We start from the raw sequence: 26,370 nt of genomic DNA on the forward strand, positions 1-26,370 counted from the left end.
TATGGAGCTTATTGCGGGATCCGGAAAGCTAGAGAAGACACAGTTCGGCGCAACCCTATTAGAGCAAGAAGTTTGGAGGGCTTAGGTGCATCGGGTAGATTAGGCTTGGAGGATCTACTGTTATTCTTGTATCCTAACTAATTTTCTAGTGGATCATTTTACCGCGTGGAGGGCGGTGGAGAGGTTTTTCGCCGAGTTCTTTGGTTTCCACTTCGATAACACGTGCCGATGTTATTTTGTGTTTACTTCTCTCTTCCCTACTCTATTCCTTTTAATTGCGGTTGTTTTTGTGATTAATTATGGTTTAAAGTGTTTTTCCAATTTGGGTATTGCTTATATTTATTATTCCGCACATCAATTTTTTGAATATAAGCTTGTATTGGTATTTTTGTAATTGGGGGTCTAAACATTCACTAGTGTTTTACACACTAAGTGAGCTTTCATATATATATTTATACACATATCTCATGTGAGTTTGGCCTAGTACCTCTGTACTAATGGCATAATGCATTTACGAGCTTAGTTTGTTATGTATGCACATTTTTCTAAGTGTGAGCGACATCTAGAAATCTACATTTTGATTGTTGTAAATAGATCTTCAAGCTTGTCATGAATGATTAGTCAATAGTCTTTTTTTATCTTGATACATGCGTAGACTTGTGCCTATATATCTCCTCACATTTTTTTTCTTTTTGCTTAAGATCTCAACCAATGTTAAATCTCAAAAAGAGATAATGAACTGAAAAAGTCATCGCACAAACTAGTATTTGACTAGGAAAAAGGGAAAACAACATGCATTTGAATTGTATGGTGCCAAAGCCAAAGGCTCATGTTTGTCAAAGTTATATCAAAAAGTTTATGGCATCGCTTCTCAAAAATTTGAGTTGTTTTTTATCAAAAGTATGAAAAATGGAAGCCAAATGAAAAGCTTTCAATCAATTGTAATCACATTAGTGAGGGGTTATATATGTTCATTTCTACAAGTGAGATAGGTCACTTGACTTCGTACTAGTTGTGTATGTCTTGTTTGAATTGATCATTGAAGCTTCATACTAGACTATGGACTAGTTCATGCTTGATCGACACACACAACACACAAGCCTATTCCATTTGTGTGATTGTACATGTTTAAATGTGATGTGTGTGTGCTCAACCATATGTGGATCAAATCAAAAAGATTTTGTTCTTTTTGTTTGCTTTTGAAAGTGATTTGTATCACCCATGTTTTTCAAAGTTTTTCAAGTTGATTTTGTGTGAAAAACATGATTTCTGTGTTTTTTTGCGAGTCATTTCATGAGTAAGCTCAGTCATGAGTTTTAGACAGAGAGATTCGCAAGTCTTTTGCAAGAAGGGCTTACCTGCGAGTTACCCACGAAAATTCCCAACTTCCCGCGAAAATTTCCAGATCAGTTTTTTAAAGAGCATTTCGTGGGACATTTGTTTTAAACTTCTCCCATCTTCTCCCAACCCCTATTTTTATGTTTCTACATCAACCCAACTAAATTCAACTGTTTTTCATTTCATTAACATTTCTAAGGTAATCTTTAACTCTTTTCATTAATTTTTATCCTTAGATTATGTTTTTGGGGGTTTTATGTTCATAGTTGGGAATTTTTCAAATGGGGGTTAGACAACTTAATTTTTGTCAATCTTTTTAATTGGGTTTTGTATTAAATGATGATTTGCTTTGGATGTTGGCCCCTTGTGGTGAAAATAACATGTATTTAGACAAGATTTCCATATGTTCATGCATTGTTTAGCATACATGTATAGTGTGTGCACTCTAAGTGTTTGATAAAATACCTCTATGGTATTTTTTTTCTCTCTTTTGGACTCCGATGAGTACCAATTTTTTAGGATCACCATAATTATTCATATTTATCATGTTTTGATCATTGGTTGTGAGATTTACACACTTGGCCCCATGAGTGCCTCGCTCATGCATTGGTCATGCATCTCACATGCACACTAGATGCACCTTTGATGCGCACACACTAACACTTGACATGTTTTGCATTCACTCATGCTAGTTAAGTCTTTTTAGACCTTTTAGCACATATAACATATTCTTATGTCTTTTTCATGCCTTGGTCTATATCTTGTTTCCACATCCTAAGCATGTCATGTTTGCTTTATGCTTTGTAGCATTTTTTTTATATTTTTGTCTTTCGTTTTAGCTTCATTTTCTCATTCATCTTGCACCCCTCATGCATCATCTTTTATCCTTGTTCATATCTTCTTTTCTTTCCCTCCTTCCTCTTGATTCATTTGTCTATTCGTGACAAAAAGTGGGAGAGTATACTAGAGTGTATACTAGAATGTATCGTCATTTCATGTGCACATTCTTATGGGGGGAAATTCTATCTCATGCACATTCGTAGGAGGAGAAATTCCATAGGGGAGATGCATAAACCAAGGGGGAGAAAACAATTTTTTTCATGAGAAAACTTTGTTTTTGCTTTGTTTTACTTTATGCTTGTTTTCTCATTACTTTATGGTGCTTTGAGTTATGTTTAGTATTAATGTTTTGTTGTTCTTATTGCATCGTGTTTGTCTGTTGGATATGCATACATCCTTATGCTATTATGCTTTATTGGTTGCATGTTCGGATGATCATTTGCTTTGCTATGTGATCATTGTGGTCATTTTCATATGACTATTTTTGTTTGATCAAGTTGCTCATATGTTTCACGTCTTGTTTACATGATCGTTCTTTACTTGTTACATTATACTTGTCCTTTTATCACTTAATTTACCTTGAGGATCTAATGTGTTTTGTGCAAGTGTTTCAGGTTACAGGTATACATGTTCCAAGTTCATCACAGGTTTTAGATTTAAGTGTGAGTGAATTTTATCATTGTTCCCAAACTCACGTTTAAATCTAGAGTCTGTTATAGGATGTTTTGTCATGGAATAGCCAAAGAGAGAGATTGTAAAGTTTTGATTTACAACTATGTTTTATGTTGGCTTTATTCCATGACAAAAAGTGTTGTATTTGCTTTAATTTTGTTCCTTGTATTTTGTGGGATTTTATTATATTGGGTTTAGTATTAAGTTGGTGAAGAATCGAGCATGTATTGAATGAACACGTGGATTTCATGAGTATCTCGCAAGAAGCCTATCCGCGAAAGAGCCACGTGAGAAGCACATGCTGAAAGCTGAAGAGTCGTGCCAGGCTGTCAGTTTCGCAAGTGTCTCATGAGAAGGCCAACCCACGAGATACCCGCGAAACCCTCTGCTTGGAGGATTTTAAGTGTGATTGTCTTACCCTTCACCCATATTATATATACCCTTATTACCCACAAATGTATGAGAGGCCATTCAGAGAGAAAAACCCTAGATAGGTTTTCTACAACACAACACACCTATCTTTTATAGAGAGAGCTACTCATCCTTAGTGATAGGCCAAAAATGTATTGACCTCTTGTGATAAAGTAACCAATTAATTAGCCAAGTGAATTAATTAGGTTCAATTACATGCAACAAGCGTGGCAGCACAAGCAAATCACCAAATAACTAAATATGCAGCGGAAATCAAATAACACGGTAATTTGTTTACAAATGGGGAAAACCTACACAACAAAAACTTCACCGGGTGATTTTAAGGTCACCACTCCCGAGAATCCACTATTATCAAAACAAGCTGTTATAAGTAAAGGAATCCCAGTACCTTATACCAACCTACAGTTGAACCCTTAACTCAATACTCAATTAGACTTGTTCTGAAAAGACAATCTCTCCTTGTATTGCACGGCTCCCAGTACGTGACTAACCAATAGATGCATGGATCCCAGTACGCGACTTGATCACCAACTTGAGAAGGATGTTGGCTACAAAGTTCTTCTAATCTTCAACACATGAAGATCATGAAGTTGCTTGGTCACAAAACCCTACGGTGTACAAACACAGCAACTTCTTTAAGAACTAGGACAAACTAGGTTTCCGGTCACACTTGAGGAATTATACTCTTGTGCAATTGTGCTTTTGGTTGTGCAACCTGATACGGCCATTAAAATAATCCTTATATATTTTTAGGGTTGTGAGAAAAGAAAGCTCAAACACATAATCATGGATTGGATGAAAATCAGAACTAAAAATCTGAATTTCATAAACCTCGATAGATACCCTAGCTGTCGAGCAGCTGTCAAGCCTCGGCCTTAAACAGCTCTTTTAAACCTCGATAGACGCTAGCTGTCGAGCTAGCTGTCGAGCTTTAATAAACAGCACTTCTTCACTTGTTTCTTGGATATACTTGCATGGCTTTAATACTTGAACTTGAAACCTTATTTCTTGAAGCATTAAAAACATCCTAGATCTATCCAATTACAAGTAAAATACATTTTGTCAAAGGATTAGCCAATACATAACATGTTGACATATGTTCCTAACATCCAATCACATATGTCCTACCAATCTCCCCCTTTGGCAATCCTTGACAAAACCACAACAAAAAAATAAGCATATGAGAGGAGTCATAAATCACTCAACTCATACTCACTTGTTAAGTACAATAAAATCTATCCTAACACAAACTCTTGAAAACCTTTGCAAGAAGAGAGTTTATGGCAAGGAAGACTTTGACAACCTATATTTCTGAAAACTTAAACAAAACTCATCAAGGCATCTTTGTGTGAAACAAAAATAAAAGATTGCATACAAATAATAAAAAACATGTGTATAAAGAGAGAAAAGAAACAACACATGAAGAGATAGGTGAAATAACATACATCAATATATATATATATATATATATATATATATATATATATATATAAACCAAATATAATTACAATGTATGTCAAATGGTCACAAGACCCATGTACATAAAGAATGTATCTAAAAAGAAAGAAAAGAAAAAAGATACATCAAAATCCTCACGACATCCCTCAAAAACATGAACACTCCCCCTAACAAAAACCTCCTATCCTAACCCTTCCTTTATGAGTATGACTACTCTCATCCCAAAACTACTCCCCCTTTTTGTCACGAGTGACAAAGGGTAAGAGTATTAAGTAGACATCTCGTCATCACCGGAAGAGCTAGCATCACCATCCTTAGCATCACCATCATCGTCCTCATCCTCAGAAGCCTCTAGAGTAGGAGGAGGAGAAGCAACAAAGCCACCCATAACAGCCTGTCATCGTGCAATACAACCAACACGGGTATAAAACATGCAACTCAACCAAAGATCCAAACAACATTTTAACCTCTCAAAAACATCTCTTAACAAGAAAAATGTCATGCATTCAGATCCAAAACATACACACACACTAAACCAGTCTAACCAATTTTATATTTCAAAAACAAGTTTAGACAGTTTAGTAAGCATACATTAGCGCATGTAAACCTTATTATGGCTAAATCACATTGTACTTGCACATGTATCGAAAGTAGCAAAGAATATTACGTGTTGTGTGTGAAAATATCGCAAGATTGCATAAGTGTCTCTATGTTATGACAATTTGAGATATGAATAAATCAATTTAACTCACACACAATCATAACTGCTTGATGGGGACTATCACCTTTGAGGTACATCCTATAACTCCTAAATCTCCTAGAATACACACATACAATAATGTTTTGAAGCATTTTGATCTTTTTGCTTTTATTTTTCTTTGCATATTTTTCTTTTACTAAGCATATTATGCATGGGCATATATAAGAGAGAAAAGAGATACCCAATTATGCTAAGCTTTTTGACATTGCACATTTTCTATGCCAGAGCATACCGATTTCATTTCATGATTAGCGAGAAATAGTGGTGAGATGGTTATTTATGCCTTTCTCTTAAGATTTTCTAGTCCTTCCCGTAAAAAAGAGTGATACGAATGTTAAGTACAAGAGATCACTTAACCTTACTCATCACAAACACGAGCCACAAAGCTCACTTGCTTAGTTGTGTATAGAGATGCTCATCTAAGCTACAAAGATACAAAGTTTAGAAAACTTTGTTTCATTGGCCATTCAAGATACACAAGTAACAACGTACACAAACACACACTATTTTTGTATTTTTCTTATTTGTCAATTTTTTTTTTATGAATGAAAAACAAAAATTTAAAAAAAAAACTGAAAAACAACCAAACAAAAACATGTCAAATAATGCAATGCATAAAAACTAGACTGTCTAAAAAAAACACACACACACACAAGTAATGCAAACATAACAAAAAGGAGGGGGAGAGAGAAAAAGTGACTAAATCACTTAGAGCCATTTTCCTTCCACACCTTGGAAGAAGCTTTCCGTTGAGCAAATCCTTGAATCGGCGGTGAGGGGAAAGAATTGAAACTATTCAAGTTCGAAAGAAACATGAGAGCTTTGAGGAGATCTCCTAGAGGTGCAAGAGAGGACGAAAGTTGATTCTGACTTCCCGACGACATCATGTTGTTACTCTGTTAAGTGGCTAACCACTTATAGAAATTTGGTCTAGCTGCACCATAGTTTTGACAGAGATGCTGCTTCTTCTCTTTGGACTTTTTAGAATTACTCTTCTTAGCCCTAAGGTTTTTGGTTTCTTTCTTAGCAAGCTTAGGGGGTGCTCCTAAGATAGATATACCATTGTCTATGTTCTCACTAGCTATCACAATTTTAGCATCATTATTTTTAAAATCAATATTGTTAGCAAGAGAAACAAATACAGTAGTACTAGAAGAAGCAATATTAGGACAAGAAAAATCATACCCTAAACCGGTTCGATCAGAAGCAAATTTTTGCATGCTGAGCATCTCATCAAGCTTTGCACTTGAGGTCCTCTCCAACTGAGCTCTCACTTGGAACAATTTCGCCTCAAGCTTCTTGATCTTCTCAGCCAAGAAATTGTTCCCAAACCTCAGTGTTCCAATAGTCTAATTTGCTTCATCAAACTTTGCGAAGAGTTGTTCTCGTTCAAGCTCCACATCACTGAGCTTCTTGGTGGCCAACCTATAAAACTTCTCATGTTTCTCCGAGACCTTGTATAACTTTGCATAAGCTGTGTGAATGTCATCTTGCTCATCCATCTTCTCAAATTTTGACTCCACCAAGTTCTCTTCTTCATCCACATCTTCTAGAATCCCTTCAGTAGGATTGACAGTGGAGGTGAAGGCAGTCAGGATTCCATCATCCTCATTTTTGGAATCATTTCCAGGTTCGATGTCACTCAAGGTAGCAGCAAGTGCCTTACTTTTCCCAATGGACTTGAGATAAGTGAGACACTCTTGTTTCATATGACTGAATCCTTGACAATCGAAACACTTAGGCCCTGAAGGAACAGTGTACTGACTGCCATCCCTAGCATCCTTCTTCCTTTTGTCTTGGCTCATAGATTATGAAGAACTTGATTGCCTACAAGTCCTTGTCGAAGCCCTTTGCATTGGCAATCTTCATGAACTTCTTGAACTGCCTAGTGATGTAGGACTTCAGTTTAGAATCTTCATCATCAGAAGACTTATCAGTGTCACTGCTCTTGGCCTTTAGTGCCATGCTCTTGCTCTTGCTTGACTTCCCGAGCCTAGACAAACCCAACTCATAGGTCTGCAAATTTCCAACAAGCTCTATCAAAGGAATTTTATCAATATCCTTTGATTCCTTAATAGCAGTGATCTTGGCATGAAATCTCTCGGGCAGAGATCTGAGCACTTTTCTCACAATCTTGGGTTGTACAATGGTTTTCCCAAGATTAAATGTTGAGTTCACTATGTCCTTGAGCCTGGCATAGAACTCATCAAATTACTTATCCTCCTCCATCTTGATTTCTTCGAAGCTAGTAGTGAGCCTCTGAAGCTTCGAATCCTTGACAACCTTGGTTCTTTCATGGGTTGTCTAGAGAATGGTCCACGCCTCCTTTGTAGTTTCAGTGGAGGAGATCTTCTTGAACTCCTCATTTGTGACTGCACTGAACAAGGCATTCAATGCTCTACTATTGAAGTTAGCCGCCTTGATCTTTGAATCATCCCAATCGACCAGCACTTTCTTCGGCTTGGTCCAACCTATCTCCAAAGCTTGCCACACCTTCTCATCTAAGGACGGTAAGAAAGTCTCATACGTATTTTCCAGTATGTATATTTAGTTCCATCAAATAAAGGAGGTATAATAAGTGATTGTCCTCTATCCATGACAAACAGGGGTCAATGGATCTCACAGCAAAGATCAAACCCTAATAAGAGTGTGCCTGCTCTGATACCACTTGATAGGCCAAAAATGTATTGACTCCTTGTGATAAATTAACCAATTAATTAGCCAAGTGAATTAATTTGGTTCAATTACATGCAACAAGCGTGGAAGCACAAACAAATCACCAAATAACTAAATATACAGTGGAAATTAAATGACACGGTGATTTGTTTACGAATGGGAAAAACTTACAAGGCAAAAATCCCACCGGGTGATTTTAAGGTCACCACTCCCGAGAATCCACTATTATCAAAAAAAGCAGTTATAAGTAAAAGAATTCCAGTACCTTATATAAACCTACAGTTGAACCATTACCCCAATACCCAATTGGCCTTGCTCTGTAGTGACAATCTCTCCTTGTATTGCACGGCTCCTAGTACATGACTAACGAATAGATGCGTGGATTCTAGTACGCGACTTGATCACCAACTTGAGAAGGATGTTAGCTGCGAAGTTCTTCTGTTCTTCAAGAAATGAAGATCACGAAGTTTCTTGGTCACAAAACCCTACGATGTACAAACACAGCAGCTTCTTCAAGAACTATGGCAAACTAGGTTTCCGGTCACACTTGAGGAATTATGCTCTTGTGCAATTGTGTTCTTGGTTGTGCAACTTGATACGGCCCTTAAAATAATCCTTATATATGTTTAGGGTTGTGAGAAAAGAAAGCCCAAACACATAATCACGAATTGGATGAAAATCAAAACTGAAAAATCTGAATTTCATAAATCTCGACATATACCCTAGCTATCGAGCCTCGAGCTTAAACAGCTCTTTTAAACCTCGATAGATGCTAGCTGTCGAGCTTTAATCAATAGCACTTCTTCACTTGTTTCTTGGACAGACTTGCATGGCTTTAACACTTAAACTTAAAACCTTGTTTCTTGAAGCATTAAACACATCCTAGATCTATCCAATTACAAGTAAAGTGCGTTTTGTCAAAGGATTAGCCAATACATAACATGTTGACATATTTTCCTAACATCCAATCACATATGTCCTAACACTTAATGAGAAATCATTGTAGCCTCTTCTCCTTTCCCCTCCCATTGTCATACCTTGGGAAGCGATTTGTACCTAAACACAACCCACACCTATTCAAAGTGTAGAGAGTGGTTTGGAGCTTAGGAAGCTTTGGGAATTTGCCAAAAGAAGCTGGTGAGGCGTGGTGGATGAAATCGGGTGTATTGCGGGATCCGTAAAGCTAGAGAAGACATGACTTCCGAGAAGTCCATTGGTAGCAAGAGCTTAAAGGGTCTTTTGTTATTCGTGTACTCCAACTTAATTCTTTAGTGGATCAATTTCGACTTGGAAGGTCGTAGAGAGGTTTTTCGTCGAGTTCTTCGGTTTCCTCTTCGATAACACGTCTTGGTGTTATCTTGTATTTGCATCTCTCTTCCCTTACTCTTGTGCTTAATTTTATTGTTTTATTGTTCATTTGTATGCATTAGAGTAGATCCGGTGATTGCGCTTCATTTACTCTTGTTCCGCACTTAGATAAGTTAGAGTAAAAGCAATCTAATCGTAATTTTAAAATTGGGGTCTAAACAAGCTCTTGTGTTTTAGCACAAATCCGAGCTTTCAATTTCTTCTCCTCCACTCTCCCATTTTTATAACTTGAGAAGAGATTTTACCCAAACATAACCTACACCCATTCAAAGTGTAGAGAGTGTTTTAGAGCTTGGGAAAGATTTGGTCTTTGTCAGAATAAGCAAGTGAGGCTTGTCGGTGATATCGTGCTATATTGCGGGATATGGGAAACTAGTGAAGACAAAAACTCTAAAAAGTCCATTGGTAGCTAGAACTTGGAGAGTTCAAGTACTTTGGGTAGATTAGGCTTGGATAGTCTTTTTGGTATACTTGTACTACTTATTCACTAGTGGATCATTTTGGCTTGAAAGGCCACAAAGAGCTCCTTATGTCGAGTTCTTTAGTTTTCCTCTTTGATAACATATCATGCATTATCCTAGGTTTGCTATTCTTTTCCCTACTGCCCTTTACATATTTTCCTTGCACATATATGTTCATCCATGCAATTTTGAGTGCTTTGATTAATTAATTTTCTAATCATGTATATTTTGCATTAAGTGTGTTTAGATTAAAAATAATCAAGCCAAAATTATAATTTTGGGGTCTAAACTAGTTGAAGCATTTATACTAGTAAGCTTTTAATAGGTATCAAAGCGGGTACACTTGTTTTTGTTTAATTACCTAAGTATGATCCTTGACCCTTTATGTTAATTGCCATGGATAATTCTTCTTTGCGTGTTGTTCATGATGTTGAATTTAATGTGCCATGTGTTTGTGAAAATGCCTCTATGAGTGTTTATCCTTGTGCTTGTGATGATATGTTGCATGACTCCTTAGGTGGTGTTAAAATTGTTAATGTCAAACTCTTGAAGAAAAAAGCTTTGAAATTTGAAGAGAAATTCAGCAAGTTGTTTGTGAAAATGATGATTTGATTGCTAAACTCAATGAATCCAACAAATTGGTTGAAATGTATAAGAGACTTGTTGAACATTCTCTCGAAAAATTAAAAGAGTTCGAATGTTTGGACTTAGATGCTAAACTTATTTTGTTTAACAAACTTTTTGATGATCTTAAATATGAAAATGAATCTCTTAAGATGCATGTCAAGTATTTGATTGTCGAACCTCATGATAAAAAGGAAGAAAATCTTTGTTGCAATGTTGTTGTGAAACCCAATTTTGTGCCAATTATGAGTTTTATGTCTAAAGACAAATCTGTGTACATACCTCCACATAAAAGAAATCATAAAGTAGAGAGAAAGTCTCTCAAGTCAAAACTTTTGTTTTGGCCTCATCCTGGGGATTTGAATGGATCTAAATTTGCTTTTACTTGCCACCATTGCAATTTGATTGGTCATATAAGACCCCAATATTCTCTAATTCACAAGGTTTGTGTTTGTAAATAAGGAAGGGGTTTACAAAATCTCTATCAATACAATGAAAGAAATGGAAAAGAAAGATGGGGAAATTAATTTTTCTCAAGGAAAAGCTCCCTCTTTTCATACAATTTCTTGGCACACCTCACAGTTGTGTATGTGTGTGTGCTTGTAGATGTGCAGTGGATAGGTACATAACAGAGTACAGAGATGGTGCAGCTCATGACCTGCTCACCCCCTAAGGTCGCATGGTCCACGTCTGCACTTTCATCAAAAGTACTTGCCACGTGGATCTCGCAGGCAAGCTAGATCACTAGCAGGTTGCCTTCTTGGTCACGAGATCATTGGCTGATGTTGCTTCAATTCTTCAAGGAGAGGCTCAAGTATTCTACCCCAAAATACATGAAAACTAGAAACAGTACATCAACATTAAATGTATTACAAACAAATTTTTTCCACTGAATAAAGCCAACAATAAAACATTACTTCTCAATCTCCCTCTTTGGCTACTCTATGACAAAAAAACCTATTCAAACTTTAGACTTAGAGTCTGTTTGGGAACAACTTATTTAGCTGAACCCGAAAACTTTTTACTGAATGTACGATAAATAAAGCTAAAATGTAATTGAAATAGTACAGTAGGACCCATGACTAGAAGCAAAAGGTAGAATGGGACCCATTAATAGTAGCAAAATAAGTTGAATAGTAGCAAAAATAAGCTAAATAGTAAAATAAAAAATAAAAATAAAAACTAGCTTTTGAAGCCAATGCCAAACACAACCTTAATGTGAGTTGGAAACCTGAGACCAACAAAGGACTCACACTAAAACTCTAAAGGCTAAAACCAAGAACTTGAGCTTAGAACCAATACTTGAAACACTTGCACAAGATAGGTTTGACCCTATAGGTTAAAATAGTAACTATAAAGGTAGGAATAAGTAACAAGTACACTACGATCAAGTATGATATGAATGGTATGAATGAATGCAACTTGATCAAACACCAAACAACCATTGAGACTATGGCTGCAACAATCAATAACGTAAAGTTATTATCCTCCAAACATGTAAGTAAGCACAACAATGACAAGATTAATGCATGTCCAAGCACAAAACAATGGTACTAATGCATCCTGATGACTAGAACCCAAACATTAAGATGAGGTGAACGAGATGCTTGACTGCTACTCTCTCTTCCTAGGGTCTAATGAAAAATATGTGAAATCTTGGAAAAAAGTCAGTTCTCAAGTAAAGGAATAAGTCAAGGTCCATAGCCGGAGGTGATATTACATGCATAGACTCACGTACAAGGGGTTAGTAGTGGCTCTAGGAATTTTGTTCAGGGTGTTCCTTAGGTCCTTAGGAAGCATAAATTACGCAATCTTATTTCTTTTTAGCCATTAGGTAATTAGGTTTGATTCAATGTTATTAATTTCATTCCGTTTCGGTTGTAACGGCCGGAAAACACCATGCTAGTAAACAAACCGGAACAGTAACCCACCCTATTCCACTTTAGAAAAAATTTCAGGTCATTCCGGTCTATTTCAGGTGTTTCGGGGTGTTTTAGTAAATACCGGCCGAAATTCAAGATTCGGCCGGCATGAAGTTTGTGCTTAAAAAAAAAAATTTCTTAAAACCAAAACAAATTTGCATTCTGTAAACCAAAAAACCTCAAAAGGAAAAAAAAATAAACAAAGGTACCTGTACAACTAAAAAAAATTGTATTGAGGAATTTGAAACTCAAAACTTGAGAAGAGGCACTGCTGCACTGGTACTGGTAGAAGACACAGAAGTTACGAACAAGGAGGAAGGCAAAACATAGATGTAAAAGTGTAGATGAAGATGTGATAAAATTTAAAAGTATGAAGTGTAAAAATCGAGGAGACAAAAGACGTGTGTGGTTAAGAATAAATAAGAAAAAAAATTAAAAATGAGAAGTAAGTAATATATGTCTGGTGAGAAAAAATAATACTGTAATAAAAAATAATAAAAAGTTGAAAATTGTATTGTGTTGGCAGTGTGCATAGTCGAAGAAATCAAGCCACTGTCCAGCATATAGTAGTTTTATTATAATTTTTTTTTTCTCTGATTTTAGTTCAATTTTTTTTTTAGTTTTTCCTTTTTGCTTGAAAGACCCCAATATATTGTTAAGTGACTCAAATTACGGACCAAAATTTAATTTTATTGGCATAAAAAAAATTCAGGGTAGTCCTAGAAAATTTTATTAAGGTAAAAATATATATAATTTTAAATTATTATATATATATATTTTTTTTTTAGGTCAAGTGGTCATGGGACCACCCTAGCCATAAGGTGACGCCGCCATTGCAAGGGGTCGTGCATGACAGATTGATGGGTCTCTAGTCTCCACATGGCCACATTCATTTTTCTAAATTTTCACAGCCAAACGATATTTCAATCCATCGTATTCCAATGAAGAAATTTCTAACATAGTAGGAAAAAAAACCCATTGCTTCAATTATAAAGAAATTATCATTTTGATTTTTTTTTTTTTAATAAGAATAGATTTTCATATTTGAGTTTACTTAACGTGAACTAGATGGGCCCTTCAAGACTTTCCAATTATAGAATAATTATCATTGGCTAATCTATTTCAGTAGAGTTTGGTTGAAGAAAAACTTAGGCTAGGTTTCGAATAAAACACCCATTAACTTTTCTAAGAGAGGCCCAATTTTTTGAAAACATAACCCATCAGCTCTTCCAAAACAAAACCCTAACTAAAAACATTTATTATATTTCCCCCTTAAAATGCTAATGGCTTAGGATATTTTAGCATGCTTCGTATAATGAATTTGATCAAATCCTTAATTTTATTTTATTTTATAAAGTGTTAATCTATGGTGTTCGTTTCTGATAATTGTGTCATTTATCTTTTGATTAAGACACCAATTGATTTTTTGTGTAGGTAGAGATTGAACCATAAATATCTTATTCAACTATCAGCGATTTTACTAGTTGAGCTAACTGAAACCCACATTGAAATTGACTCCTTAATTAATTGCACTGTCGTTAAGGTTTTTAATTTTTTTTTTTTTTAATTTTTTGATAGTATAACAAGAAATGAGATATTTGAATTCTGAATATCTTTATTGAAAATAACAAAAAATTCAAATAAGAGATGAATTTTATTTTCATGGCATGGTGACCCAAATCTACATGATGTTCACAAAATAAGAAAATAATATAGACAACATGATACTAATCATAATATTTTAGACTTAATTTCATCCCTAATCTATTGGGTTCTGTTTTTTTCATAAAAGAGGGTTGAGTCATGTGGTACAGATCATACCTAAATCCAAAAGATTAGGAGGACAAGAGAGATTATAGAGATGTCGTTCTTTTCATTTTTTTTTTCCTCCGCTTGAAAAGGGACATTTGATAATGAAATAAAGTGGAGGAACCTTCCTATCTACCTCATTCAATATTTTCCAAAGCTTGTAACCCTGGTCAATTTTAAAAGTCAAATATACCAAATGCCACATTAACACCAATTTTTATAATTTGTTGAAATGGTTGATTGTAAACAGTAAAAATTAAAAAATAAATTTAAAAAAATGGATAAAAAGTATCCATCACTCATAGTATGCAACTTCATTAGATTGTGAAATTGTGTATAAAATGGACACGTTTTAGATTTATAGATATAGTTATGGGACATATATATTTATTTGGCTTTTATGTGTAAGAGTAATCTGACCTGCCATTGTCAGATTACATAGATCACCTTACTACCTATGAGAAAGAATGAGGCAAGGTCTACAGCTAACCCTTGTACAAGGGGTCATGTTCTGTGCATGATGGATTGAAGGGTCTCGTAAGTCCCACATTGATTGTTCTACATTTTCATTCCTAGCGATATTCCAATTCATGAAAGAAATTTCTAACACAGGAAAGATATCTATGCTCAAATTGATTATTATCCGCAAATAGGGGTGAAATTAGGAATTTTTGCTGGGGACAACTCCTATTTTTAAATACTATCTGTTATAAAGGATTTTTAAAAAAATTTTGTGAGGGCCACAGCCACTGCATCCTTGGCTGTAGTTCCGCCCTTATCAATAAGGGTAAAACTTTATTTCAAGGATAACAAATTTATAGTTCTTATCTAGTGTATCCAAATGAGGTGATATTACATGTAGCCGAAATATGATAGATTATTCCTACCACCACCACATTGTCTACTGTTGGATGGATGTTGGTGAAAGAAAATAAATTAGATTGTGGTACTTGAGTTGACTTAATGTGGGCTAGATGGGCGGTAAACTATTAAGCAGAAGTGGAGGTCCATAAGGACCTAGGCTGGGTTTCCAATAAGAAACCCATTAACTTTTCTGAGAAAGGCCCAATATTTGAAATTTCTCTCGTCATGTTGACAAGATTGAAGTCATTGATTTTTGGAGGCACTGTTAAATGGCAAATCTGCGAAATTGTGAAGACTGAAGGACAGTCAAGCGACAAGTCGTGCAGTAGATTGAATTCATACAACAACCTACCTAGTGTTGAAATTATACTACAAGTCATTGGTTGTAGCCTTTAATTACTGTGTTGTCATTTTGTAAGAAGTCAGGGAACGTTTGGTACACTGAATGAAGATTACGACATGAATTGTAATATTTATTACTAGTAATAAAGTGTATTGTAATATAATAACTAAACCTATTGTGAGTTATAACATTAAAATGAAACTTAACATTTATTTTAGGAAATATCTTACTCTTATATCTCCTTAAAAATTGTTATTTTTAAATTTAAGAGAGATATATGTTATTTTTTATGATTTTTTATTTTTATAATTGTTAAATGTATATGGAAAGTTCGTTTATTTGGAAATATATTAAGTTTTGAAATTATTGCACTTATTAAGAAATAACTAATACAACATTTTAAAGAGGAATAGTTATTCCTCATTTTGAAGAATAGTTATTCGTAAGGAATGACTATTCCTTGTAATAAAAACATAACCAAACTAAAGAATAACCAAACCATAGGAATAACTATTACATTACAGCGACTATTACAGTCTATCAAACATGCCCTTAGATACTTAGTTTGCTAAGTGTATGCTGATACTGTAAACTAGGGGAAATTATTGTGTACTCCCAGAGTACCATAAATGCGTACTCCCTCCTCTCACATGAATGGTGGATCCCACTAATTAAATTCATGGTAGGACCCACCATTTATATGAGAGGGAGAAGAACACATTTATGGTACTCTAGGAGTACCTAATAATTTTCCGTAAACTAGTTGCTAACCCTTTAATAAAATCTTCTTTTCCCAAATTTAGAGCAGGATCTAGAATGTCAATCATTTGATTGGGTAAAACTTCTTTAACAAAATCAGGAAGGTTCAAGCTATCTTCGAACAAATTAATTATTTATGGGCCTTTTGCTTGTGAACAGCTCTAACAATAGTATAGAATAACTATAGATATCATTGGGACCTTATTTCTCATACCATACTCTGCAATTGCAAATAAAATTTATTATTTGATTAATCTAATTCCACATTAAAAAAAGGGGAAAAAAAATAATCTCACTAGTTTTGAAGGAGCTCTTTAGTGACATATTATAGGAACAATATTATTACAAGTAGAAAAGTTTTTTCAAGGCATGCTCTATCTTCTACAAGATATTCTTATTTGAGTTATATTTCTTCCTAGAAAGTATATTAAGAAGTATTGTGAAAAACCATAATTTAAAGTTAAGAAATGGTAAAGTTATTTGAGTTACTTCATCCTTATTCCAGGGTTTTTTTTTTTAATTTTAATTTTTAATTATTATTATTATTTTTTTTTTTACTTTTTCAACTTTTCCTACATATGTATAATGAATAACCATGAAGATAAAATGGCAGAGCTACCACCACCAAAAGTGAGCAATTTAATGACATATAAACACAAGAAAATTATAAAATATTTCGAGAGTACAAAAAATATACACTTTCTCCTCTCTTTCGATGTTATTAAACCTAAGTCCCTTTCACTTTCTGTTGAGAAACAGAATGAGAAAAAAAATAAATAAAAAGGCAGGTGCCAACTAAACGAAGTTGGATTTCTAATTGGAACACAGGACTGCCCTAACTTTGCCATGGCCCAAAGCTATATGCAACCACACCCCAGTGCTTTTTTCTTTTTTGGGCTCGAAACTAGACCCAAGTGTTGTTTGGGTCCAAATGCTATAATTTAAAATTAATAGAATTGGTGGGCCAAGCTCGGGTTTCAAGTGATAAATGATAACCCAATAGTAGTGATATTCTTTATAATGCGCTATATCTGAGTTTTAAATCCCACTCAAATGCCATAATTCTATATAGTGCCCTTTGACTATCTACCTATTTGAAAAATAATAATTAAAAAAAAAAAAAAAAAACATGGTGGGTCAATTATTGAGGTAGAGAATAAGATAGTCAAAATTATTTGATGTTTCCATCCTTCTATTTAGATATTTGAAACTTAAAATAAGAAATTTTGAAACTTAAAAATTTTAGTTGTATTAAAAGAAATTAGAAAAATACAATGTGTAACAACAATAGTTAGAAGAATATGGATCACTTCAAAAAAGAATAATATCAATTAAAAACACTAAAATAATAATATTATATATTTAGAACATAGATATATAGAAATTATTTTTATAAAAATTTTAATTTTTAGGAAGAATAAATCATTTACAATAAAATTTTGAAAATAAAGTATACATTTTATATCTCATTTCCAAATAATGATATATTTTCATACACCACGTGACCGGGATTAATTAGAATAAAAATGGCTTACAAGTTTTGCTCCTAATCATCACAGAAGACAAAGCAAACATATATTAGCTTCATTTTGTTTTTTGAGGAAAATAATTTATTAGGATGGATACACGGGGGAGTGTAAAACTTGTAGGCAAAAAACTCATTTTCGTCCCTACATTTTCACGCGATTCTCACTTTGGTCCCTATCTTTTATTTTCACCACTTTTAGTCCCTAAATTCAAAAAAGTGATCTCGTTTTTGTCCCTACCGTCAGTGCCCTAATAGCAAAGTCCTAGGTGGTAGACGGAACAACTTACTAGCTGACGTGGCGCTGATGTGGCAATTAAAATATTATTTGGCATTTTTATATGCCACGTCAGCATTTTAAATTTTTTTTTAAGCCATGTCAGAAAATTTAAACCAAAAAATAAAATAAATTGAAAAACAAAACTTTTTTTTTTTTTTGCTTTCATTATTTTTTGGTAAGAACTAAAGTTGTTCTTCATGTTCTTCCTAAATCCATGAAATAAATCAATCTCCAGCAAACCCCAAATCCAAATCCAACAACCAAATCTACTCCATCAAATCCAAAAAAACAAGAAATAAATCCAAGCCACCAAACAAATAAGAAATAAATCAAAAACACAAACAAACCCAGAACAAGAGCAAGGATACCCAAATCTGAACAAACTTAGTGACACAAGTCTCAAACAAACCCAGATACCCACTCATGCAAGTTTCAAACAAACCCAGATACCCACCGGCGATGTTCCCATTTTCCATCCAAACACCATCCTTCACCGAAACCTCCAAAAAATAAAACCCATAAACCCAGAAAAACCATCAAACAACCAAATCTACTCCATCAAATCCAAAAAAACAAGAAATAAATCCAAGCCTCCAAACCACAAACAAATAAGAAATAAATCAAAAACACAAACAAACCCAGAACAAGAGCAAGGATACCCAAATCTGAACAAACTTAGTGACACAAGTCTCAAACAAACCCAGATACCCACTCATGCAAGTTTCAAACAAACCCAGATAACCACCGGCGATGTTCCCATTTTCCATCCAAACACCATCCTTCACTGAAACCTCCAAAAAATCAAACCCATAAACCTAGAAAAACCATCAAACCCACATAAAAAAACAAACCCAGTGGCGACATCATCGGCGATGTAATTTGGGATCTCGAATGAGATAGCCACGTAGGATTGGGCAGCGAGGTTGTAAACCTCGTCTGGGAGAATCATGTCGAGCCTGGGACAAAGAGAGGAGGCATCGGTAAGGTCAGCATAGTGGAGCTTCATTCAATCCTTGTAGGCGTTGTGGGGGTCGATGTAGATGTGGTTGATTCACAAAGTGTTGAAGTTGGAGGACCGTCGGATCAAGCCGTGTACCTAGTAGCCTTTGTCGAGTAAAAACTCGGTCAGGTAGGAACCGTCTCGGCCAGTGATTCCGGTGATCAAGGCAACTTTGTGTGGCGCGCATGGAGGAGATTTGCCATTAGTTGTAGATCCGAATCTAGAATTGTCAATCTCAGACGCCATTGTTGTTGTTAAGACTGTTTGATTTGTCGGGTCTGAGGAAAAATGTGAGTGAGTGAGAGAGAGATTAAAATTAAAATTAAGAAATTAAATGTTTGTTTTTTAATTAGATTTTTTTTTTTAAAACTGTTTTTTAATTAGATTTAAGTTTTGTTTTTTAATTTATTTTCTTTTTTGGTTTAAAATTTCAGACATGGTTTAAAAAAAAAAATTTAATGCTGACATGGCATATAAAAATGCCATATAATATTTTTTTTAATAATATTTTAATTGTCACATTATTGCCACATCAGCGTCACATCAGCTAGTAAGTTACTCTGTCTGTCACCTAGGACTTTGCCTTTAGGGCACTAACGGTAGAAACAAAAACGAGATCACTTTTTTATTTTAGGGAGTAAAAGCGGTGAAAATAAAATATAGGAACAAAAGTGAAAATCACATGAAAATATAAGAATGAAAATAGGTTTTTCGCAAAAATTGTAATTACACATTATATTTTTCTAATTTCTATAGAGATATGGAACTCAAGGTCGGTCAACCAAAGCTCAAAGAGAGATGCATGTGATGTGATGGGTTTTCACGTCGTACAAGGCCCATCAAGTGTAGAGGCAGGAACTATTTTAAATTCAAGACATGCAAAGCATATATTTTACACATTTTTTGTTTTCAATTCTGACCATTCATTGGTTCTTTTCTTGAATTGGAAACTGATCGATTTTTTCATTAAGATTGAATATTACCTATGTAAGATGCATATAGGGTCACATTATTTAAAAGTTAAAACAACGTTATACTTTGTATAATGTTAGATTCATAAAATAAAATTCAAAATATGAAATTGACTCTCTCTATTTATTTCAAGTACTCTTCAAGGGGCCCCAGGAGGGGTGGCTCAGTTGGTGGAGATCCCGCAAGTAAGCACAAGGTCCCTCGTTCGAGTCGTGGCGGGTACCATGTCGGGGGTGGGCTCCTAACTTGCTTTGCGCCTCCTCTGCTGGCTCTCTTGGGGTGCTAGGGTGAGGTTTGTGGCACTCCGGTCACAGTAGCTATGACTCAATCCAACATTCCCTAGCGGGGTACCCCTATTAGGTCACGCCCTAAGGGGTAAGCCACATATGGTCGCCCCCGCCCCCCTTTTTGTTCATCAAAAAAAAAAAAAAAAGTACTCTTCAAGGGATATTATCTAAAAATAAAAATTAAAAATAAAAACAAAAAAAAAAAAAAAAGAGAGAGGAAAGGAGATCTTGTTAAGCGTAAAAAAGGCTCTCATTACAAGATCTGAAAATTCCAAAATTTTGGTAAAACCTGGTGTTTCTGGGATCCAAATTCAAAAAATGTCATAAATGGGTCCAAGGATGCTGGAAATAATAGGCCCAAAGCTATATAGAACCGCACCCCGGTGCCTTTTTTTTGGGTCTTGAAACTAGACCCGAGTGTTGTTTGGGTCCAAATGACATAATTTAAAATGAATAGAATTGGTGGGTGAGGTTTGGGTTTGAATAAGTGATAATTCACTAATAATGATATCTTTTATAGTATCATGTATCTAGGCTTTAAATCACATCCATTCTTCATGACCATCTATCTATCTAAAAACATAAATAAAACATGGTGGATCAATTATTGAGGTAGAAAATAAGATGGTCAAAATTATTTGATGTTCCCGTCATTCTATCTAAATATTTTGGTATGGGAAAAATGTCTTTTCTTGTAGAGAATTTGTTTTGAATTCTGTTGTTGTTCTTAACTTCGTATTGTGGCCTAGTCTCGTTTTTCTTTCGTGAAAGAACATCTTTTGAACCGTTAACTCTTAACTCTTAACTTTTTTTTTTTTTTTTTTTGAGAATGAACTTCATTAATTTTATTAATGTAAGTGACTTACATCCAAAAGTAAAAAGGGAACAATATGAGATGGAACATCCTCCATCCATACTTGAAAATCCAGTATGCGTATAGCATGTTTCACCAGATTATGTGCTACACTATTGTCATTGCCGTGAGAATACAATCATCTTCTGAACTTAGTTCCATACACTTTCACATCTTCAATAAGCAGACCCCATGGAGATAGATTCTGTTCTTGTGACTTCAACGCCTGAATCAAGCCCAAAGCGTCACCTTCAAGCACTACATTTTGGAATCCCGATTCATGTGCGAATGTCAAAGCCTTCAATGCAGCCAAGGCTTCTATCTCTTCTGCCTTATATACCTGACCAATTTTTTCTGCAGAAGAGGCTAAAACAGCACCGTTGGAATCCCTTATCACTACTCCTACACCTGACAGCCTTGAGTCACCGAAAGTTGCTCCATCAAAGTTCACTTTCACGAAACCTGCTAGCGGAACTCTCCAACTATTTCCCCCACTGCCGTTACTCCCCACTTGCACCTCTGAAACTTGTATATCAGCACGGTATTGCTCCAACTTTGCCCGTGATTGAGCAGCAACCTGATGAAGCGGACTGGCTTGCAAGTTCAAACGTGCTTTATTCCTTTGATTCCAAACACTCCAGGCCGTGAACGCTAACAGCTCCAGGGACTTACCTTCCTCAATCATCCATAGCAGCAACTCCTTAACACTTGTGAAGTCAACTCTAACTTCATTGTACTACAAGACAATGTTATTAATACTGTTTGGTAACCAATGGTTAAAGAGTCAATTGATGTGAGAAACAAATATATATATATATATATATATATATATTCATACTTGAACACAATCAACTCAATCAATGATCAATGTTGTTTTATTATTATTATTAATGTAACCATTATCTTTTAAAATTAGGGATCATTATGTCTCATTTAAAAAAAAAAAAACATTTATGTCAATTAATAATTTATATAAAAAAAATCTGGAACAGTACATTAAAGAGCTTTAAAGCAAAAGCTCAAATTTTATCTTACTCTTCCCTTAAGAAAAATGCTAGAGATACAAACTATTTTACAAAAATTTTTACAAACTGCTGATATGATAAATGATTATTAGTAAATGAAAAAGTTATATTAATGGTAGGCATAGATGAAAACTAATAAAAAGTTGGTCATATCAACATTTTATAAAAATATTGTAAAATAGTTTGTATATACCATTACTCCTCCCTTAATACTTTTATCGTTTCAAAATGTGTGACCATTTACGCTACAAGCCTTAAGGCTATTTTATAGAAAAACTCTCAATGTTATGAAACAATAGAAATTTGAAATTTTAATTATGAGAAAAAAATACTTTCTTTTTCCTTTTATTTTATTTTATATGAGAGAGAATTTTGCTCTAATAGTCTAGTCTAGTCTAGTCTAATTTAAGTGTATGTGTATGTGTATGTGAAACTCCCTCCTAGAATAGCCCTTGCCTCCCTCACACTTCACAAGCTCTTATACTTGTGAAATGACTATCACGCCAAGAGTGCGCAGTAGTTCTTTTTCCATCTCTTATCTAGTCATGTAAAGGTTATACTTCAAAGTTCAAGCATAGAAGTCTTAAATTCTATCACAGATATTCAATACCACACAGATATTGAATTAATGAGTAGAAGCATAAGAGAGTTTTATCATAGAGCTATTCATATTGAGAAAATACGCATAACGTTTATTGTGATGGGAATTTGGAGCTGCTTTAATTAATAGACTGTATTAAATTGTCTCTACTTAGGTCCATTTAGTCCATTTCAGTCTAATTTGATCCATTTGGTCATTCGGTCAATTTTGGTTCACTTTGGTCCAGTTCAATCCATTCCGTCCAATTCTTTCTAATTTTGGCTCAGTTCAATCCAATTTAGTCCATTTGATCCATGACAGTCTAGTTCAGTCCATTCCAGTATAATTCGATTCATTTCTATCTACTTCAGACCATTTTGATCAAATTCAATCTATTTCGGTCCATTTCAGTCTACTTCAGTCTTTTTAATCTAATTCATCCATCTCGGTCCACTTTGGTAAGAATGAGCAAAAACTAGTTTGGGTTGAAAGTATTATAAATTATTTGAGTAATATTAATTGTAATTATATGATAAGTTTTGATTATCAAGATAATCATCTTTAAGGGAATGAGAAATTTGAAACTTAAAAATTTTAGTTGTATCAAAAGAAATTAAGAAAGTATAATGCATAATAACAAAAATTAGAAGAAAATGGACCACTTCAAAAAAGAACAATATAAATAATAAAACCCAAAAATTAGATACAATTATATATTTGTAAAATAGAGAGAGAGAAATTACTTTTAGAAATTGTTTAATTTTAAAGAGAACAAATTATCTACAATAAGATTTAAAGAATAAATTATACATTATACTACATTTCAAAATAATTATATGCATTGCATTGCAACTAGTTAACTTTTAAATTTAAGTCACGCGAAGTATGTTTTACATACATTCTTCTCACTTTTCACCATTCCTTGGTTCTTTTCTCAAATTGGAAATTGATTGGTTTCTCCATTGAAATTAAATGTTACAAATTTAAATGTCTAACTAGTGTCACATTATTTAAATTTTAAAATAATGTTATATGTTGTATTATGTTAGATTCATAAAAGAAAATCTAAATAAATTATGAAATATACTCTATTTATTTCAAGTAAACCTCAGAAGATATTATCTGGAAAAAAAAAATCTTGTTAAGAATAAAAAATCTCTCATTACAAGATCTACAAGAAACTATTGGATGCTTCACAATAACCTTAATGGTATGATCCTGCAAGTACGTATCGGTTTTTCTTGTACATAATCATCAAATTATGGGTGACACACATCTGATTTAGTGCTAATAATTTGCAGTGACAAAGGAACTAATCATTTGATTCATTACCAAACTAGAAGCAATTCTTGGTTGTTGGAGCTATCCAAGGCTCCATGCTATGACATTCCTTTGCGAAAATGAAAGCAAACAAAAGAAAGAAGACAACAATTTTAACGTGGTTCGGCCATAAAAGCCTACATCCACGGAGTCTCTATTATTTTTTAAAGTAATGTTAAAGTTACAAATTATTCCAAAGACATGATTACCAAAAAAAAAAAAAAAAAATACAAACTAGGACAAATGCAAGATAAACTAATAAGTGATTGCTAATAGAAACAAAAGGAGGTGCTACAAATCTTATTTTGTTCCAACATTATACAAAATCAAAACCTCCTCAAGTCATGATAGCACCTTCCAATAGGGTCATTGGCCCTCTGTACCTGCATTCAAGGGAGACAATTATCTCTCTAAATCATTGAATTAAGGGAAATAATTTCTATGTATCGGAAGAACATGATTTGGTTTCCAAAGTAGATTAATGCTATGCCGTGAATGAGGTTTTCCCTTCAAGAGTAAGGAATTGAAACAACTATCCATCTCCCATAGCTTAAAAATCAAGCAACCATTTTAGTTTTAGTCTTGCTAGTAAAAGGATTCATAATAATGCAAGAAGGTTCAGCTTTTGAATCCCAAGCTCATTCAATGTTTTTATGGATATGGTTATGCAGGAACTTGTGAGATAGTTAAGATTATAAATAACTAAATATTTCCTAGTAAATTAGTTAAACTTCTTACCCTTCCTTGTGAGATAGTTAAGATTATAAATAACTAAATATTTACAAGTAAATTAGTTAAACTTCTTACCCATTAAAATTCCATAGTTGGAGTAATTTATGCCTATGTCTACATCAAAGATCAAAGGTGTCTCTATAAAAAAAAGTACAGTGTGTAAGTACAGTGCCAATAATCTCAACCTCAGCAATGGTAGAAATCACCAAATCGAAAATAGCTTAAATTTCATTTTGATATGTGTTTTTCAATGAACTTATTAAGGAGGGAGGGGACAAAAAAGAGCTTATTCTAAATCCTAGAAAACAAATTGAATGAATCTTAATCATATGAATGGTACCATCAAGTAATCAAATTTTACATGGCATCAATATTATCAATTTCACTAGAGAAAAAAAAAAAAAAAAAGGTATCATGAAAGAACGTGGTATTGTGTATAGGCTATTTGGAGAGTGTCATAAACAATTACCTGTAAGTTGAAGCCTTTCTCAACGTTTTTTTTTTTTTTTTTTTTTTTTGAAGGGGGAAATAAATTGCATTGCAACAGGGGAAAATACAAAGAGATAAAACCTGCTGTGCAGGATTTTAGTTCAGCATATCTGCTTGTACAATTGAAACTAAGAAAGAGGGAGTAACTCCAATCCATCTCTGATGAGAATCATTCCTACGAGCAAAGAGAGCAAGTTCATGAGCTGCATAGTTGTAAGCCCGGTTCAGGTGCCTGAAAGTGCAGAAAACAAAGGATGCTTGGGCTTGGATAATATCCTGAATAATATGCCCAAACGAAGTCCCCAAGGCAAAGTCATTTATTGCGTTAATCACATTGGATGCATCGCTTTCAAACATTACACGAGGGAGTTGCAATTCTTGGGCAAGCAAGATACCTTGCTCCATTGCGAAGACTTCCACTAATTCCGCCGGGTAGTGAGACTGAAGGGGTTTACACAAGGCAGCAACTGTTTCTCCATTGCAATCTATGATGATAACTCCAATGCTAGAGGATTCTTCAAGGTCTGATGAAGCCCCATCCACATTAATCTTGAAAACACCAGGAGGTGGAGGGGACCAGCAGCTAGAGGGGGTCGGCCTAGGAGTATAGAGGTCATTGGTAGCTGCAACAGAGAAGTCTTCGATAGAACTTCTAGCCATTTGCCAAACCTGAATGGGGAAGCACATTTGCCTCCATGAATGGTTCTGTTCCTATTATACCAGATTGCCCAAGCCACTGTGAAGAACAATTCTAAATCTTGGGAAGGCTGTGAGCAAGGATGAACAATGCCAAGTCAGGGAGGGTACAGGAGTTTCTTTGGTTCGGTTGCAGCCCATCAGACCAGGAACTCCAGACCCGGGTAGCAAAATCGCATTGTAACAAAATATGCTGTATAGTTACAGTCTCCCCATTGCAGATAGGGCAGTCTTTGCTGGTATTAATGCCACGGGAGCACATTTTTTCCTTGGTAGGCATCCCGT

General features: G+C 34.5%; 2 protein-coding genes across 2 annotated transcripts; both read right to left on the reverse strand.

Annotated features, from left to right (window-relative positions):
• Positions 1-21,382: 21,382 nt before the first annotated feature.
• Positions 21,383-21,928, reverse strand: LOC142616837 (uncharacterized). Its single transcript, XM_075789603.1, has one exon. The coding sequence runs from the start codon at positions 21,926-21,928 to the stop codon at positions 21,383-21,385; it is 546 nt and encodes a 181-aa protein (XP_075645718.1).
• Positions 21,929-25,485: 3,557 nt separating this feature from the next.
• On the reverse strand, positions 25,486-26,049 carry LOC142616838 (uncharacterized). Its single transcript, XM_075789604.1, has one exon. It carries the CDS (start codon positions 26,047-26,049, stop codon positions 25,486-25,488), a length of 564 nt encoding a protein of 187 aa, XP_075645719.1.
• Between the last annotated feature and the right edge of the window lie 321 nt (positions 26,050-26,370).

The sequence above is a fragment of the Castanea sativa genome, chromosome 11 (genome assembly GCF_040712315.1).
Source record: "Castanea sativa cultivar Marrone di Chiusa Pesio chromosome 11, ASM4071231v1".
NCBI lineage: Eukaryota > Viridiplantae > Streptophyta > Magnoliopsida > Fagales > Fagaceae > Castanea > Castanea sativa.

What these genes read in the sequence shown, in the direction of transcription:
- LOC142616838 (XM_075789604.1), bottom strand. Translation starts at nt 26,049, where the DNA reads ATGGCTAGAAGTTCTATCGAAGACTTCTCTGTTGCAGCTACCAATGAC.
- LOC142616837 (XM_075789603.1), bottom strand. Translation starts at nt 21,928, where the DNA reads ATGATTGAGGAAGGTAAGTCCCTGGAGCTGTTAGCGTTCACGGCCTGG.